This window comes from Salvelinus namaycush, chromosome 2, assembly GCF_016432855.1.
Source record: "Salvelinus namaycush isolate Seneca chromosome 2, SaNama_1.0, whole genome shotgun sequence".
NCBI lineage: Eukaryota > Metazoa > Chordata > Actinopteri > Salmoniformes > Salmonidae > Salvelinus > Salvelinus namaycush.
Window position 1 is genome coordinate 46964489 of NC_052308.1, and position 17189 is coordinate 46981677.

A 17189-nucleotide genomic window follows, 5' to 3' on the forward strand; every position below is an offset into this window, starting at 1 on the left:
CGAAATGGGAATAAACATACCTTAACATTTCTCCAATAGAAACAGTCATTTGTAACCGTTGGACTAATGATTACACCCTAGATCAGCTAGATGCAGGCCTTGATTACTCAAAATTCTCTCGATCTGTGCACCTACGTTGTAAACTTTCACTCATTGGCTAAGTTGTAGCAACCTCATGTCGGGTACAGGGAAAATTTGAGTATCATGTAGTAGCCTAAACCTATTGATGTTACATTGAGCAGGGTGAATGGAATATGAATGACAGTCATCCAATATTCTGTATTAGAAATAAGGCCATTCTCATACAAAAATAATCATCCTCCCTCATCTTAAACAGCACTGACCGCCACTGCTTTACACACTCACATAGCCACACACACACACACACTAGCATGTCCTCTCTGTCTCACGCATACATTCTACGTCATTGTAATATACAGTATTATCTTTTCTCATCTCCCCTCTCATAAATTAACCGTCTGATTATCTCATCTCAGTAACTGGATCTAAAGTGACTTTTCGCCCCCCCCCCCAAACTTTACGCGCTAACCTTAATGAAGGCATCACAGCCAAAATGACTGGTTGTCAGTCTGTTGCTAATGAGCTACATGTAACATTTTAATGAATGAGGTTGAGGACCAATTTTAAAATATTAGAATATATACACACCAACAGATGTCCTACATTTAAAAAAAATGTTACTACTACTGATATGTTTCTGACATTAAGCTATTTTCGGGTGAAAATGTTACAGGTAGCTCCCTTAAAGTACATGGCAAAATCTCGGCAAAATCAGAAAAATGGCAATTAGTAGTTTTCCCATACAAGAGTGTTTTCTGCCAATGTATCTATAAATATACAGTTTTGTTTTTTGTTGCTCTTCATCATCATCATCATCATCATCTGCACATCTATCACTCGTGTTAATGCTAAATTTTAATTATTTTGCCACTATGGCCTATTTATTGCCTTACCTCCCTACTCTCACTACATTTGCACACACTGTATATTTTTATATTGTGTTATTGACTGTACGTTTGTTTATCCCATGTGTAACTCTGTGTTGTTGTTTATATCGCACCGCTTTGCTTTATCTTGGCCAGGTCACAGTTGTAAATGAGAACTTGTTCTCAACTGGCCTACCTGGTTAAATAAAGGTGAAATTTAAAAAATAAAATAAATTTAAGATATGGATAACGAAATAGGTTGTCAGTGTCACTTAAAGATGATTAAAGTTATGGTGCAGTATAGTTCAATCGAGTACAGGCTCAACTGAACGACAACAGAGACAGAATGCAACATGAAATAGTTTGGGGTAGGCCTCGCCTGCTGATGACAGGCTGGCGGTGGTGGGGAGGTGGAAGTTCGTTGAGAGACCGTTGTTTCAAAACACCAAGTGAGACACACAAAGGGTGAGTTGACGTGTAAATACTCCCCTAGATTTATGCCCATTGGTTGAAAGAACGGAAAGGGATTATTGCACGAGTCAGCCCAAAGGTTATTCAGGAAGCGTAGTAGAAATGCCTTAGTGTGCCATGCTCATAGGCTGAAGTTAATAGGTTATCTTCAGCCCGCTTGCTAATAGTGAAGGAGGACGAGAGACGTGACACTATGCTGACGAGGTCACATTAATAACACTACCATGTAAATGCCTGCTAAGCTGACGAGGTAGCATTATACACACTACATTATGAATACCTGCTGTTGCCTGTGAGATAGGAAGCGATGTGAATTATATGGTGCTTACTAGATACATTTAAAAGTGACGAGCCATTCACACCAGCCTTGCCGACTGAACTTTCGTAAACTACATAACAACATTTTGTGACCATGCAGGTTCACTTCACCATTGAAATCCTATACAATCCTAGAGAAAGACGATGCCCCACAGTCAATCAAAGCTGTTCTCCGTTTACACTGGATGTCCATCGGAAGAAGACACGATGAAGGCGTGTGTGTGTGTGTGTGTGTGTGTGTGTGTGTGTGTGTGTGGCTGATCCTCTGTATACTCTCAGACAAAGCCGATAACACCGCCCCCTCTCTCTCCACCGGAGCCGATACGATCATTACACAAACAAGAAGCTGTCATTATTCACCGGGACTGTGTGTGTGTGTGTTCCAGCCTTGAAGGAGAAGGCCACAAAGGCCAGAGTCTGTGTTAGATGGGTATGTCTATTCCACACTCCAGAAAAAGCAGCCAGTTTACCAATACGTCTACTCTCGCTATGTCTAGAGGTTTTAGGCCTGCCTAGCTGTTCCATAATCTGTCAATGTGTGCATTTAACGTGAAAGTAAGTATATGAGAAAAGGGTGTTGGATGCATTTGCTAAGGAGACAATGCACTTAACTAGGGTCCAGGGCGATCTCTGTCCTTACCCTGTCAGTTAGTGAAGCTGGCGGCAAATATAAGATATACAAAACTAAGCAAAAAGTCATACGATAACAACAAGGTAGCAAACAAATGTGGGAAAACCCAGCCGAGCTAAGACACTACTCAGTCCACCTATCACTCTGCAATCACTTGTCAATCACCCACACCTGTGAGCAATTAGCTGCTTGTCAGGCCTTGCTGGTACTTCAAGCACCTGGGCCTGTTGCTGCTGCCCCGGAGGGATGGGATGTGATGTGTATCGTTGAAGTGTGCTGTCTAGCTATGGCCAACAACACTTCCCTACCTACTCCTAACTATTTCGAAAGCCCTAGCGATTTAGCTGTGACAAATGTTAAACCTGTTGATCAAGTTTGAATTAGTGTATCCGTACAGTGTCTTTCACTCCCAAAACTTCTCAATATCACACTTTAACACAAGTGGTAAAGACGACAAAACCGAGCTCCTTCCCCAGAAAGTCTCCCTCAAATCCAGCCAGGAGCTCATAATTACAGTCCAAGTCCAAGTTACACAGAAACCACAAGCCCCTTCTGCAGACGCAGAGAAGATTCCCGGGGCTAGGGAGGGCCGCAATAAGCCGCGCCTAGGGAGGGCCGCAGTAAGTAAAGCGGCGAGGATAAGGTAAAGGACAATGCTTCCCGTGGAAAAGAACAAGGGAGAAAAGAAAGAGAAAAACAAAGGGAGATTAGACTGTGGGTTTATCCCAGTTACTGGTGGGATTACGTGATGTGCCACTTTCATTGGTGCACAAGCAGACCCACACACCAATGGGGTTAAGGAGCTCAGTTGGCCCGAGTCTCTGTTATTGGGGTGTAATGACTTTAGAGGATGTCATGTGATAAAGAATAAAGCCGGGCCCGGTCTTCAAGCTGTTTCTGCTGGACTCAATGGACTGCCTCTCTTTTCCCCAGACCCCTCCCTCACACTCAGTGTACAGCACCTGTCCTTTATAGCTACTTCATACTCCCTTTTTTCCCCCTCTTCTACCTGTACTTTACCACTCTCCACGCTATTTTTGTTTTGTTCAAACTTCAATCATCCGTTCTCTTTCCCCTCCTACTTCTATCCTCCAATAGTCTCTTCTCCTTCCCCTCCTCCTTCAACTCTCCCTTCTGCTTCCCCTCCTCCTTCAACCCTCCCTTGTCCTTCCCCTCCTCCTTCAACCCTCCCTTCTCCTTCCCCTCCTCCTTCAACCCTCCCTTCTCCTTCTATAGTCCCTTCTCTCCTCTTTTTCTGCCTAGTCCCTATGTATACAGCATTCTTCCCCAGTCTTCCTCTCCCTCTACTCCCAGTCGTCCTCTTGTTCCCTCTCCCAGGCTAGCTGATGGAGGGGAGTGATAAGGCGGTCCACTTCAGATACGCTGCATGGCCCCTCTGGGATAAGACCTTTATCTGTGTTTGTGTGTGTGTGTGTGTGTCTGTGTGCGTGAGGATGGGGAGTGAGATAATTAATGGCTGAGGGTCAAGAGTCCCCAGTAAACTACACACTGGAGAAAGTGGACCGAGTTTGACAAACGTTTTGCAAATTCAACCCAGAAATGTCGGCATGCTGAAAAAATGCTGAAAAACGCTGTTGATAAAATGTTGATTCAACATACCTTTGCTTCGTGAGTTCTCCAGTTGTGGTTCTCTCTCCATCTTCTCTCTCTCTCTCTCTCCCTCCCATCTTCTCTCCCTCCCATCTGTCGTCCCATTGGAGGATGAGCTGGGTTCTAATTCAATTACCCAGTAGCCAGTTCCAGTTGTTCATTAAGACAATTGAATCAAAGCCTATTCTATTAGCCCAGCCACAGTGATGTCAGCAAGCTGCGCCGATTGCAAAGCCACACACCGCAATTAGACTCATTGTCAGCTAGGCTGGGCTAGGCCTGTGGTGCCAAACCACTGGGCGCACACTGGTTGAATGAATGTTGTTTCCACGTCATTTCAATGAAATTACGTTGAATTGACATCTGTGACAAGTGGGACGTCTTTCAGAGAGAGAGAGAGAGAGAGAGAGAGAGAGAGAGAGAGAGAGAAACGCAGACAGACAGTGTAACTTCAGGATAATTTCATGCATGTTCACAGAACATTGTGATATAGCTTTATTTTCAAGTTACGTGTACTCTAAAAAACAGGAAACAATGGGGGCTAACTTTCTGCTAAGAAAACCATTCTGAAATCTTTAGCCATCACTATGAGACCATCATTGGGAATGGTCATGGAAAGCATACTGCGAAACCAAACGTATTCCGATGGGCATTACTCTGTTTACATCCCTGTTCCGCATTCACTCACCCGGCTCAGTTAATTGCATGAATGGAAATCAATAGTGTAATAGAATTCAAAACGGGCCATGTCATTTTCAGACTTCGCACCTTCCAGCGGTCTCGTCGAATCAAAAGATAGCTGCATGTTTTCCAACGGAAACACACTTCCTGTTATTCCAAAGTCTTTGACAGGAATAACGTGGAAAAGTAAGAGAGGCAGCGGTATGGGGGAGAGACGGAAGGAGGGAAGATCATAGGACTGGAGGGAGCAGAGGAGGAAAGTCATATTGAAAAGACCTTTATGGTGATGTTCTATGAGAAGTGTCTTCTTTTTTGGGGGGGGGGGTTCTTTGTCTGACAATGTTGTTGCTATCCCCAACACGACTTAAAAGGTTAAAGTGTTGCTATGTTAGTTAGTCCAATTGCAAAAATAATGGGCCATTCTCTCTCTAACACACAACCATGACCCTCCCCATACTGTAGGCAATGCCAGATCCAATATCTTGTCAAATCACCCAAGATATTTCCTTAATTCCACCGTCTTAATTAAAACTGAAGGGTAGCAATAAAAGCAATAAGGCAGATAACATTCAAAGGGCTGTTTAATCATGGTCGTTGGGAATAATGGGGTAGGGCAGAGGATATAAGACATTTTATAGAGAGACTGGTATTTGTGGAGAAATGTCAGTGAGAAGGAGATGGGGGGAAACCCAGTAACCTATTTAATATATATATTTAATATATATGTATGTAATATACAGACTACACATGTGGTGTACAAAAGGCTCATCTCTGGTGTATGAGGGAAATTGCATGCATGCACACGCCACCCAACACACACACAGATGAGATTGACAGTCCATCACAGTGCTAGTTGGTACCAGGAGCTGTGAGGAGTGATTTATTGATCTACCGTTTGACTCCCAGTCTGCAGTACTGTTGTTCTGGTGCTCTGGAATTGATCACACATAGTAGCAGAGAGAACAAGTCTGATTCCAGCAACAAACATCTATAGGGGTTGAACTCAAACGCATGCTAGAGGTGAAATGTGTCTCCGTGTTTCCATTAGCCGGTAATAACCGACTTTTGTAAAAAAAAATAATAATAATAAAATTTAAAAAATCCGATAAAATTGTAGGACAATTCCTGGAGGGGGGAAAACATCCCAATGCGAAATAATGCGTTTTAGTCTATTCATTGATTGAAATACCAGTCGATGTAGCTAGCGCCAGAGACGCTGCTACAGCTCACCAAACAGCTGTTTGTTGCTGCTGGAGTGAAACATGCGCTTTAATAAGCCCATTCATTGCGCAACAATTCTAATGGCAATTGCATGTAAAATAACAAAAAGCAATGGCAACAATTAAAAATAACTAATTGTGTTTCTTCTCAACTGGTAAATTGAAGCGCACTTCGCATTCGCCAATCAAGTGCATAGGCAACTTGGCAGGCTTCAACGTGTCACACGCCACTTTACAATGAGCTGGAGACATGAGCTTGAAACGTTTTGCTACAGATTATGAGGAATATTTTACCTCGTTTCAAACTAGTCTAGACAAAATCTAACCAAACCTGCAGGCAATTATTTTATAAAGACTTCCATATGCCATTGGAACAAGTAACATTTTTCTCTCATGTTCTATTGGTTTTCAAATCAAGTTTCTTTCGTTGTCCAGTAGCCAGAGGCACAATCCTAGTCACATTAGCCACCCATGCTAGTTGTTGCATATTTAGATATCCCCTCTTTATAAATTTCAAACGGATATTTTAATCTCTGTCACATGAAACCGATCACATGGCGTTTTCCCACTAATTTCATTATGGAACGAACATTTGCGCGTAGCCTACTGCCTTGTAGATTGACATAGGCTAGTGATTCTGTTGTTCGTTACTCGTCTTTTTGGCTGTGGAAAAGTAAACGTGGACAGTTATTCTAACATAGGTGCGTGTGGGTTTCAAGTTTGTGGAAGCTATTTACACCATAAAAATTCACCTTTATAATAAAGCATTCCATTATTCCATTCGTATATTTATGTAAAATACCCTACTATTCCTAATGTGATGATTAGATTGAATAGTCATAATTTAGGCTAATAATATATTTTATATGACTGGAGACACTACCAGAATACGACAAAAAATACACGGTAACCTACTTTGGGCCTACGAAAAGGGGAGACAAATACAATATGACCTACATCTAACCTAGAGGGAAAAAAACACATTTCGCTAATAATCCTTTGGTCAATTCATGCTTTCTGTTGTAGTAGCTTATTTTTGAATTATTTTATTTATTTATAAACAGGAGTAAGCTATTTAGGCTATATAATTTTGGCAATTTAATTCAATTTACTTCAGGGAAAGCTTCCCCTAGCCTTATGGACGTGCAGCCTGTGTCCTCGCATCTTCAAAATTGCTCATCAGAATTCAGTAAGAATAACGCACGCCATTGCATCCGAGTTGCATGTCCTGTTAAGATGAATTACCATAAACAAAATGTGATTTCTGGCATTCTGAGCACCGTGGTTGGACACCCTAATCAGGTTGTGCAACCAATGCATATGGATCCGGTAAATTTAAATGTCCAGTAAATTAAAATGCTTCCGGTGAAATGTCTGGCCCACATTTTTATACCGGAAACCCTAGTGTGTGTGTGTGTGTGTGTGTAGTTGTGAATTTGAGTGGAAACGAAGACACATACACACAAACACACGCAATTCTTCCAGACAATGGGTATGTGGAGTGAGATTTCAGCAATGGTGTGTGAGTGTGTGTTGGATGTTGCAGCATTGTATAGGGCTGTCAGCTGTACCTAGTTGAGCCTCTCTGCAGGGTGACCCTAAGGGTTATCTTCAAGGTTCCACCACACCTTGCTTTGCCGCTAGCGCACTGCCTGTAACCATGGTAATGGTGAAAAGGGACAATATGAAGCTGCAAGACACACACACAGACACACACGCAGAGACACACACACACGCAGGTATTGTAGGTAGTGGCACTAGTATACTCTTGGGGATAAAGCCATAGGGATTGAGAGGGTTGGGGACCTGTGATTGAGGGAAAAAATAGGATATATTAAAGGAATAAGAAGGGGTAGAAAACAGATGAAAAGGAGAGAAAGCAAGTAGTTCTCACAATCGATCCTAGAGGTGTGTCATTCCAACACTCACACAATGGTGTCAGGTTATCCAGGGGTGAAAGTCAATTTAAAAAAAAAACTGTTACGGTACCTCTTATGTGTGCACGCTTTTTTTTAATGGGCCTAATTGTAAAGACATGACATTTAACTGTAAAAATGTATTACCATTTAGTGTGGCATGAACACAACCAGTCCTGATGTCTTCAAACAAATCACTTCAAAAAGTAGGCTACCTGCACCCGTTCGTCCACTCCAAAGTAATTCCAGCACCTGCCATATGATGAATGGAAAGAGACGTCTATTAAAACACCAACAAGTGTTATGTCATTCGGTGATAGTCATTAGGCACATTTGTAGCCTCACTTGATTGATGGGTCCACTGCTGTCTGTCTTGGCCACAGCCAATCATCTCTGCTTTGGCAAAAATAGTGTACATCGATCCACACCGCAGTTTGGAGCGTCGACTATACCACTGGTTTTCAAGTCCATTTGCACATTTTTTCATGCTGCCGACAGGCAGTAATGATAAATGATGGTGTAATAGCCTAAATCTTTGCAATCTTTGTTTTAATTATTGTGATATGCTCATGTTGTACCGGCGTACCTCCACTATTTCTTTCTGACTGTAGTCCGCAACGGAGCTTACCGGGCATTCTTCCACCCCTGAGTTTATCCGATACCCATATCATTAGGTCATTTACCTTACCAATTGAACATAACTATGCAAGGCTTGAAATGAAAACTGGTGCTCCAGAATAATCACCATCCTACATCCTACATCTGCATTATAAAATATGACTTTTTCTTAGCTACTAACTAATCTTCCATAAATCTTAAACTAATCCCTCCCCCCCACACACACACAGTCTCCCTTGGTATCTCCATGGAGTCGGCTTAAGGACGCCAGCTGTTTAATGAAACCATGAGCACCGTGCAATCAAGCCGAGCATTGTGGGTAGGAGGCACCCCGAGTGTGGGGCATTAACGTCAGGAGGTGCAGCGCGACAAAGAGCCATCTTCAATCTCATTTTGTCAGGATTGGAAGGATTTATTTTAGCCCCGAAGGATGTGCCAGTGCAATTTCAAAATAAATCAAGACAATGCACTACAGATGACAAATCAAGATAATACACTCCAAAACAAGGACATGGGAAAAGGGAGAGAAGGCATGCGGGTAGGTATAGTGGTAGGTAGTGCTCGATTGAGTCCGAGTGGAGTTGGGCCCAGTTGGATTAGTTTAGACTAGAAAATGGAGGGTGATTTAAAATGATGGGGGAAGATGGATGTGCTGCTCTCCTTCTCCTCCCCGTCGTCTTCCTTCTCTTCTTTGGTTTCTTGTTCTTTCTCAACCGTGGTTTATCAGCAGGGTCTGTGGACAAGGCACAGCAAGTGACCGTCAGTCATTCGGTCTATAGACATGGGCAAAGACACAAATGCAAAATCACAAAGACGGTATCATACTCACAATCTCACAATGTACTTACACGCTCATTCAAACTGTAAGAAATTGGTAGTCCTCCCCTCCTCCCTTACACACTCCCTCAAACAGGAGGATGCTACATAGGTGTTCCGCCAAGACTCCAAAAGAAAACAAAAGCTCTCTAGCTCACCACACAGACTGTGAGTAATGACTACGTCCACACACACACACACACACTACAACCCCTAGCCATAAAATACAGGTGGATGAATGCTGATCGCCGTTCACTGTGAGTAAAGTAACACTCCCTATACTTTGAATGCATTTTTATGCGAAAGGTAGGTAAACGTTTGCGCAAAATCAAAAAAAGATGCATCAACGGCATTTACCCTCCACTACACCATTGCATATGAGCTACTGTATACTCACCCTATCCCCAATAAACCCCTAAACCCTACCCCCATGTACTTCTGAAATAAACCTTATAAGCAATATGGTGAAAATGACAATTCCACCTTGCCCATCAAAGGTGGGAGTTATAGCCTTATTGCTAGTACCTATCCAATCCTTTTTTAGACTTATCTGATAATAGGTACAGTCACAGGCTGATAGGAAATAGCGCACGCAGTCACACACACACACACACACACACACACACTCTTCACGGACTCACTGGCTTTTCTCTTGTAAAAACTAAAATAATAGAAAGGAAAATCAATATCTGTCTTCTCTCGTCTGCACTGACAACAGATTCTCTGAGTCAGTCAGAGCCAGCAAACCATCCAGCCAGTCATTTACAGTGGGCTCCAAAATTACTGGCACCCCTGACTGGCAATGCACATACAATACTTAAGAAAATATAAACAATATCATTGTAGAGAAACTCAAAATACCAACATGTGAGAAATACTGTACTTTATTAATGTTTCAATGGAACCAACCAAAATCATACAATTATTTAATACCAAATAAATTTCACCAAAATCAAGGTTTCATAATTATTGGCACTCCTCATTTAGTACTTCGTGCAACCGCCTCTTGCATGGATAACAGCATGGAGTCTTTTCCTGTAACGTTTGATGAGGTTAAGGAAGACATTTGGAGGGATTTTGGACCATTCGTCTATGAAGATCCTTTCAAGATCCTTCACATTCTTGGGTTTGAGCTTATCAACTCCCCTCTTCAACTCAGCCCACAGGTTTTCGATTGGATTGATGTCCGGCGACTGAGATGGCCATGGCAGAACATTGATTTTGATGTCACAGAACCATTTGTGTGTGGATCTTGGGTCATTGTCTTGTTGGAAAGTCCACCTACGGCAAAGTCCCAGCCTTCTGGCAGAGGCAACCAGATTGTCAGCCAAAATTGCCTGATACTTGGTGGAATTCATTATGCCATCAATCTTAACCAGTGCCCCTGGACCTCTGGAATTAAAACATACAAACAAATAGTTTCTGTCTTTTACACTTCTCTAATGAAATCATATCTTTGTTTGACACCTGTCAGATAAGGCCACATACAGTCTTATAATAGTTTACAAGGGTATGCATATGTATCTGTTAAGTAGCTATACACAGTAGAAAGGTACACATGCTCTACCTCTGCTGCCGTGACTGTGTTCTTGCTTCAGGTTTTGTAAACATGTCATTTGCCAAGCAGTACCATTTAGTTTACACTTAGTATTACAGCATTTGTCAAGAAACAAAAATGTAAAGCATCATTGTAAAACATCATTGACCCACCACCATATTTCACCGTGGGTATGAGGTGCCTCTCCTTGTATGCATCTCTGTTTCGATGCCAAACATGCCGATGCTGTATCTAACTAAAACGTTACATTTTGGTCTAATCTAACCTTCCAGTCATATTTTAAATTACATTTGGCAAACTCCAAGTGCTTGTCTTGGGGCCAGAAAGGGCTTTCTTCTGGCAACCCTTCCAAAGAACCTGTGGTTGTGGAGGTGGCGTCTGATGGTGCTTTTTGAAACCTGGTGACCCCAAGACGACACCAAGGCCTGGAATTCTTTCACAGTGATTCTTGTGGATTTTGTTGCTTCTCTCACCATCCTCCTCCCTACCCTGGTGGGCAAAATGCATTTGCGTCCTCTACCCGTGAGGTTTACAACTGTTCCATATCTTTTGAATTTTTTTCATAATTGCCCTGACAGTGCGCAGTGGTATATTCAATCATTTGTGGATCTTCTTGTAGCCATTACTAGATTTATGAAGCTCCACGACCATCTGTCTCTTTTGAACTGCCAGTTCTTTTGATTTCTTCATGATGTTGGATGACAAAGGGATATTGAATGCGTGTTACCTCATTTTTATACCCTAGTGAAACAGGAAGTGATGTAATGGCTCAATCTAGTTCCTTAAGTGGAATTTAATTCCGGGTTTAATTTTGGTAGATGTTATCTGCACTAATCTTTAAGGGTGCCATTCATTGTGACACCTTGATTTGGAGGACACTGATTTGGAATTAAATCAAAATTATTTTGATGGGTTCCATTGAAACATTAATAAAGTACAGTATTTCACATGTTGGTATTTTGAGTTTCTCTCTATAATTATATTGTTTATATTTTTTTAAGTATTGTTTGTGCATTGCCAGTCAGAGGTGCCAGTAATTTTGGAGCCCACTGTATTAATTCAGTCAGTCAATTAGCCAATCTGCCAGATAGTCAGTCAGTCACATACTCATTCAGGAAATAGTCATTTAGTGAATCAGATAGTAAGTCCATTATACACTTGTAATCAGTTAGTAAATCAGATACTACGCAAGTTACATATTCAGTCAGTTATCATTAGTAAGTCATCAATTAAATCCAAATGGTAGAAGTTACCAGTCCTGAATAACATGTTAAGATAAAAAACATTCACAGTGCTTTGAACCACAACAGTTGGTTACAGTACTGTGGGAAGAGAGAGAAAGAGACCATCAGGCCTTTCACACAAGTAAAGGTGACCTTGGCTGCAGTCAAAATGACTGGAGACAGTGATGATGATGACAGATGAAAAGGAGACACCACACATGCCATTGGCTGAAGCATGTGTGTGTAAAAGCCAATTTACTCTTGATCTGAAAATGTGGTCGGAGGCACCGTATGGAGGGTGTGACGCAATTGGGTGCCAAATTGAGCTCCTTACCGCATCGCCGTGCGCCTCCCAAATTTTGGAACAATGCGGAGGGCTCCGCATAGCTCCGCATTGACATGATTGGTTGACGGTAGGTGGGGGTGTGAGGTCCAGTAAAAATACAGATTCACTTCCTTGACAACAGCTCTGCTCAGTGAAGTGCAAGAAGTATAAATGCCCTGACTTCTGCAGTGGCCGTATCGCAGTAAATGCTCCACAGCCACTGCAGACGTCGGATTAACCATGCATAGGGTTGTTGTGGTGACCGTATTACCGCCACACCGGTGGTCACGACTCAAGAAGGCAGTCAAATTCCACGTTACCGTTTAGTCATGGTAATTAGGCTTCTCCAAACTCTGATGCTGCTGGTGTTCATTAGTAGCCTACCAAACTTGCTAACTGCCTGGTACTCCGCACTCTATTGTCCCTCTAATCACTCTGACATCAACACAAATGTAATTGAAAATCTAATCAAACACTTCATGAGAGCCCATGAGCTCAAGTTGCACAACATTTCTATAGGCTATGTAATTGCGCCAGAAAACAGTGATGGCCTCTATTAAAAAAAGGAGGATCCCATCACTTTCTATACGCTAGGCCTACTATATTTATTGTCAACTTTCATAATATTTTTTATTTTTATTTCACCTTTATTTAACCAGGTGGGCCTGTTGAGAACAAGTTCTCATTTAGAACTGCAATCTGGCCAAGATAAAGCACAGCAGTGGAACAAAAACAACACAGAGTTACACATGGGAATAAACAAACGTACAGTCAATAACACAATAGAAAATCTGTATACAGTGTGTGCAAATGAAGTAAGGAGGTAAGGCAATAAATAGGCCATAGCGGCGAAATAATTACAATTTAGCAATTAACACCGGAGTGATAGATGTGCAGATGAGGATGTGCAAGTAGAAATACTGGTGTGCAAAAGAGTAGAAAAATAATAATATATGGGGATGAGGTAGGTAGCTGGTTGGATGGGCTATTTGCAGATGGGCTGTGTACAGCTGCAGCGATCGGTAAGCTGCTCTGATAGCCGAAGCTTGAAGTTAGTGAGGGAGGTATAAGTCTCCAACTTCAGTGATTTTTGCAATTCGTTCCAGTCATTGGCAGCAGAGAACTGGAAGGAAAGGCGGCCAAAGGAGGTGTTGGCTTTGGGGATGACCAGTGAAATATACCTGCTGGAGTGCGTGCTACGGGTGGGTGTTCCTTTGGTGACCAGTGAGCTGAGATAAGGCAGAGCTTTACCTAGCAAAGACTTATAGATGACCTGGAGTCAGTGGGTTTGGCGACGAATATGTAGCGAGGACCAGCCAACGAGAGCATTCAGGTCGCAGTGGTGGGTAGTATTTGGGGCTTTGGTGACAAAACAGATGGCACTGTGATAGACTGCATCCAATTTGCTGAGTAGAGTGTTGGAGGTTATTTTGTAAATGACATCGCCGAAGTCAAGGATCGGCAGGATAGTCAGTTTTACGAAGGTATGTTTGGCAGCATGAGTGAAGGAGGCTTTGTTGCGAAATAGGAAGCCAATTCTAGATTTAATTTTGGATTGGAGATGCTTAATGTGAGTCTGGAAGGAGAGTTTACAGTCTAACCAGACACCTAGGTACTTGTAGTTGTCCACATATTCTAAGTCAGAACCGTCCAGAGTAGTGAAGCTAGGCGGGCGGGCAGCGATCGGTTAAAGAGCATGCATTTAGTTTTACTAGCGTTTAAGAGCAGTTGGAGGCCACGGAAGGAGTGTTGTATGGCATTGAAGCTTGTTTGGAGGTTTGTTAACACAGTGTCCAAAGAAGGGCCAGATGTATACAGAATGGTGTCGTCTGCGTAGAGGTGGATCAGAGAATCACCAGCAGCAAGAGCGACATAATTGAAATATACAGAGAAAAGAGTCGGCCCGAGAATTGAACCCTGTGGCACCCCCATAGAGACTGCCAGAGGTACGGACAACAGGCCCTGTTGTCTGATTTGACACACTGAACTCGATCTGAGAAGTAGTTAGTGAAACAGGTGAGGCATTGACAGAGAGTCGAAAGCCTTGGCCAGGTCAATGAAGATGGCTGCACAGTACTGTTTTTTATCGATGGTGGTTATGATATCGTTTAGGACCTTGAGCGTGGCTGAGGTGCACCCGTGACCAGCTCGGAAACCAGATTGCATAGGGAGAAGGTACGGTGGGATTCGAGATGATAGGTGATCTGTTTGTTCACTCGGCTTTGGAAGACTTTAGAAAGGCAAGGCAGGATGGATATAGGTCTGTAACAGTTTGGGTCTAGAGTGTCTTCCCCTTTGAAGAGGGGGATGACCGCGGCCGCTTTCCAATCTTTAGGAATCTCAGACGACACGAAAGAGAGGTTGAACATACTAGTAATAGGGTTTGCGACAATGGCAGAGGATAATTTTAGGAAATTATCCGCCAAATATTTTAAGCAAATATTCAAATAAAATCCAACTTTATTTGTCACCTGCGCCGAATACGACGTGTAGACCTTACCGTGAAATGCTTAATTACAAGCCCTTAACCAACAGTGCAGTTCAAGAAAGAGTTAAGAAAATATTTACCAAATAAACTAAAGTAAAAAATTATAAAAAGTAACACATTACAATAACAAGGCTATATACAGGGGGTACCGGTACCGAGTCAATGTGCGGGGGTACAGGTTAGTCGAGGTAATTTGTACATGTAGGTAGGGGTGAAGTGACTATGCATAGATAATTAACAGCGAGTAGCTGGGGGTCAATGTAATAGTCCGGTGGCCATTTGATTAATTGTTCAGCATTCTTATGCCTTGGGGGTAGAAGCTGTTAAGGAGCCAATTGGACCTAGACTTGGCGCTCCGGTACCGCTTGCCGTGCGGTAGCAGAGAAAACAGTCTATGACTTGGGTGACTGGAGTCTCTGACAATTTTAGGGCTTTCCTCTGACACCGCCTAGTATATAGGTCCTGGATGGCAGGAAGCTTGGCCCCAGTGATGTGAAGTTGCTTATCTTTACAACAGGAGTATAGCCTACCTGGTTGGCATGAAAATGAACCACAGGAGAAGCCTCCTCCATTCAATATTTAAGTGCAGAGATGACATGTATTTTTCCCTAGCCCGTTTTGAGACAGGTGGATGACAATGGTCCATTCGAAATCAAAACTAATTTCACACATATATTATTTAGTATATGTGAAGACAAGATGAAATCAAGAATAGTCTGATGGGTGACAATATTAGTCTATCACTTGTGAATTATATATTACCACTTGTGAATGATGCCCAGCTTAGGGCAAGAAACATTGCCTTTTTTTGTGTGACTTTTTCTAACCATAGTCGCACACCTCATGTAGCCTAGCCCATAGGCCTATATGTTTTGATAAGGTTTGTATCACAACTAAAGTGACCAACTAACTTCTTAAAATTAAGCACTTTAATCAGCTTTACAAGGGATGTGGAGCCTAACTGACATACATAAGCAGCATGTGAGTTTCAAGTTCGGGGAAGATCATTTTCACCATAAAAATACACCTTTACATGCATAATCGCATTTGCGGTCACTTTTGATAATGGTGTTTTCTCCTAATGGAACATTTGTTCTCATAGCATACTGCCGTGTGCGCATTGCTGCACTTATAATGTTAATAAATAGCCTAATAGTTTTTAAACATTTTAAGCTAAACGTTCTGTTGCATCAGCCTCATTGTGTAAAAAATGTTTTGTTGTTGATGCTAGTGGTTGTATTAATTTGTGATCTATCGTATCCCAGACTATGTTTGGAATATTTATTTCTCGCACAGAATAGGTCAACTTTTGTAAATGGGGATAGTAGATTGACATAGGCTAGTGCTTTTGCTGTTCGTAAGGCCTACTCATCTTGTTGGCTGACGAAAAGTAAATGTGGACAGTTCTTCCAATATCTTCAATATGCACCTCGGAATTGAAAAAGGACGCTCGCAGTTGCGTCCCCGATGTGTCTGTCTTCACTTGTAGCCTGTGAGTGCTGCCTGCTCCGAAGCACTTCATCTCACACACAGCTCTCCATCACGATCACGTGATGGAGAGCTGTGTGAGTGAGGTGAGGTGCTTCGGAGCAGGCAGCACTCAGTGAGAAGGGCTGCAAAAAGCATGGGTATTTTTAGGGTGCACTACGGCCACACAAAGGGGATGCTGCCGGGAAACTCGAGGCATTATCAAGTGCTTCTCAAATTGTGAATGAGAGACTGATGAAGTGTGTACAGCCTGCTCAAAAAAACAAAGCAGAGCTCATGCCTTTCAAATCATAATTAGTCGCATCATGCAGCCTTACAATGTATTGAAAATCAAAACATACAGCCCAACGTTTGTAGAACAACTAAAGTTATATTAATAACTCTAAATTAAGCATATTGGAGAACCTATTTCTTTGTTAACCGCTCAACACAGAATAGCCGCATGTGGGCACTCCCTCAAATCGTTTGAAGCAAATATCCTTTCTATTTCATTCAGCTTTGTTCAATTGTATTCTTAATATAAAATAATACCACGGAATTCTAAGCAAATCTTTTCTGCTAAATGAGCTAGTGTAGCCTACACCCATATGGTATAGCCAGATCAGGACTTAACATAAGGACAACTTAGAGTATCCTATTCTGTTCTTCTGAAATATACTACATTTTCTTCATATCATGTTTCTTTAGACTTGTCTCAAATAAATAATGACTTTATTGTGAAGGTTTAGGTTATATTACATGGATTTATTAGACTTTTTAAAATGTAGTTCCAAAGGTTTGCATCAGTGGTTTGTAGGCTGTATGTAGAATCCAGAAGATGCTAAATGTGTTTATGTTCATTTACGATCAATTACCGTGAGACCGACAGTTATTCGCTT

General features: G+C 42.1%; 1 protein-coding gene across 1 annotated transcript in view; it reads right to left on the reverse strand.

The window, feature by feature from the left end:
* Positions 1–8801: 8801 nt before the first annotated feature.
* LOC120064135 (MICOS complex subunit mic25a-like) overlaps positions 8802–17189 on the reverse strand; it is a 51764-nt gene continuing 43376 nt past the window's right edge. The window contains exon 8 of the mRNA XM_039014503.1: positions 8802–9146. Coding sequence (XP_038870431.1) covers positions 9123–9146 — 24 coding nt within the window. The 3' untranslated portion in view covers positions 8802–9122. The remainder of the gene's footprint in view (positions 9147–17189) is intronic.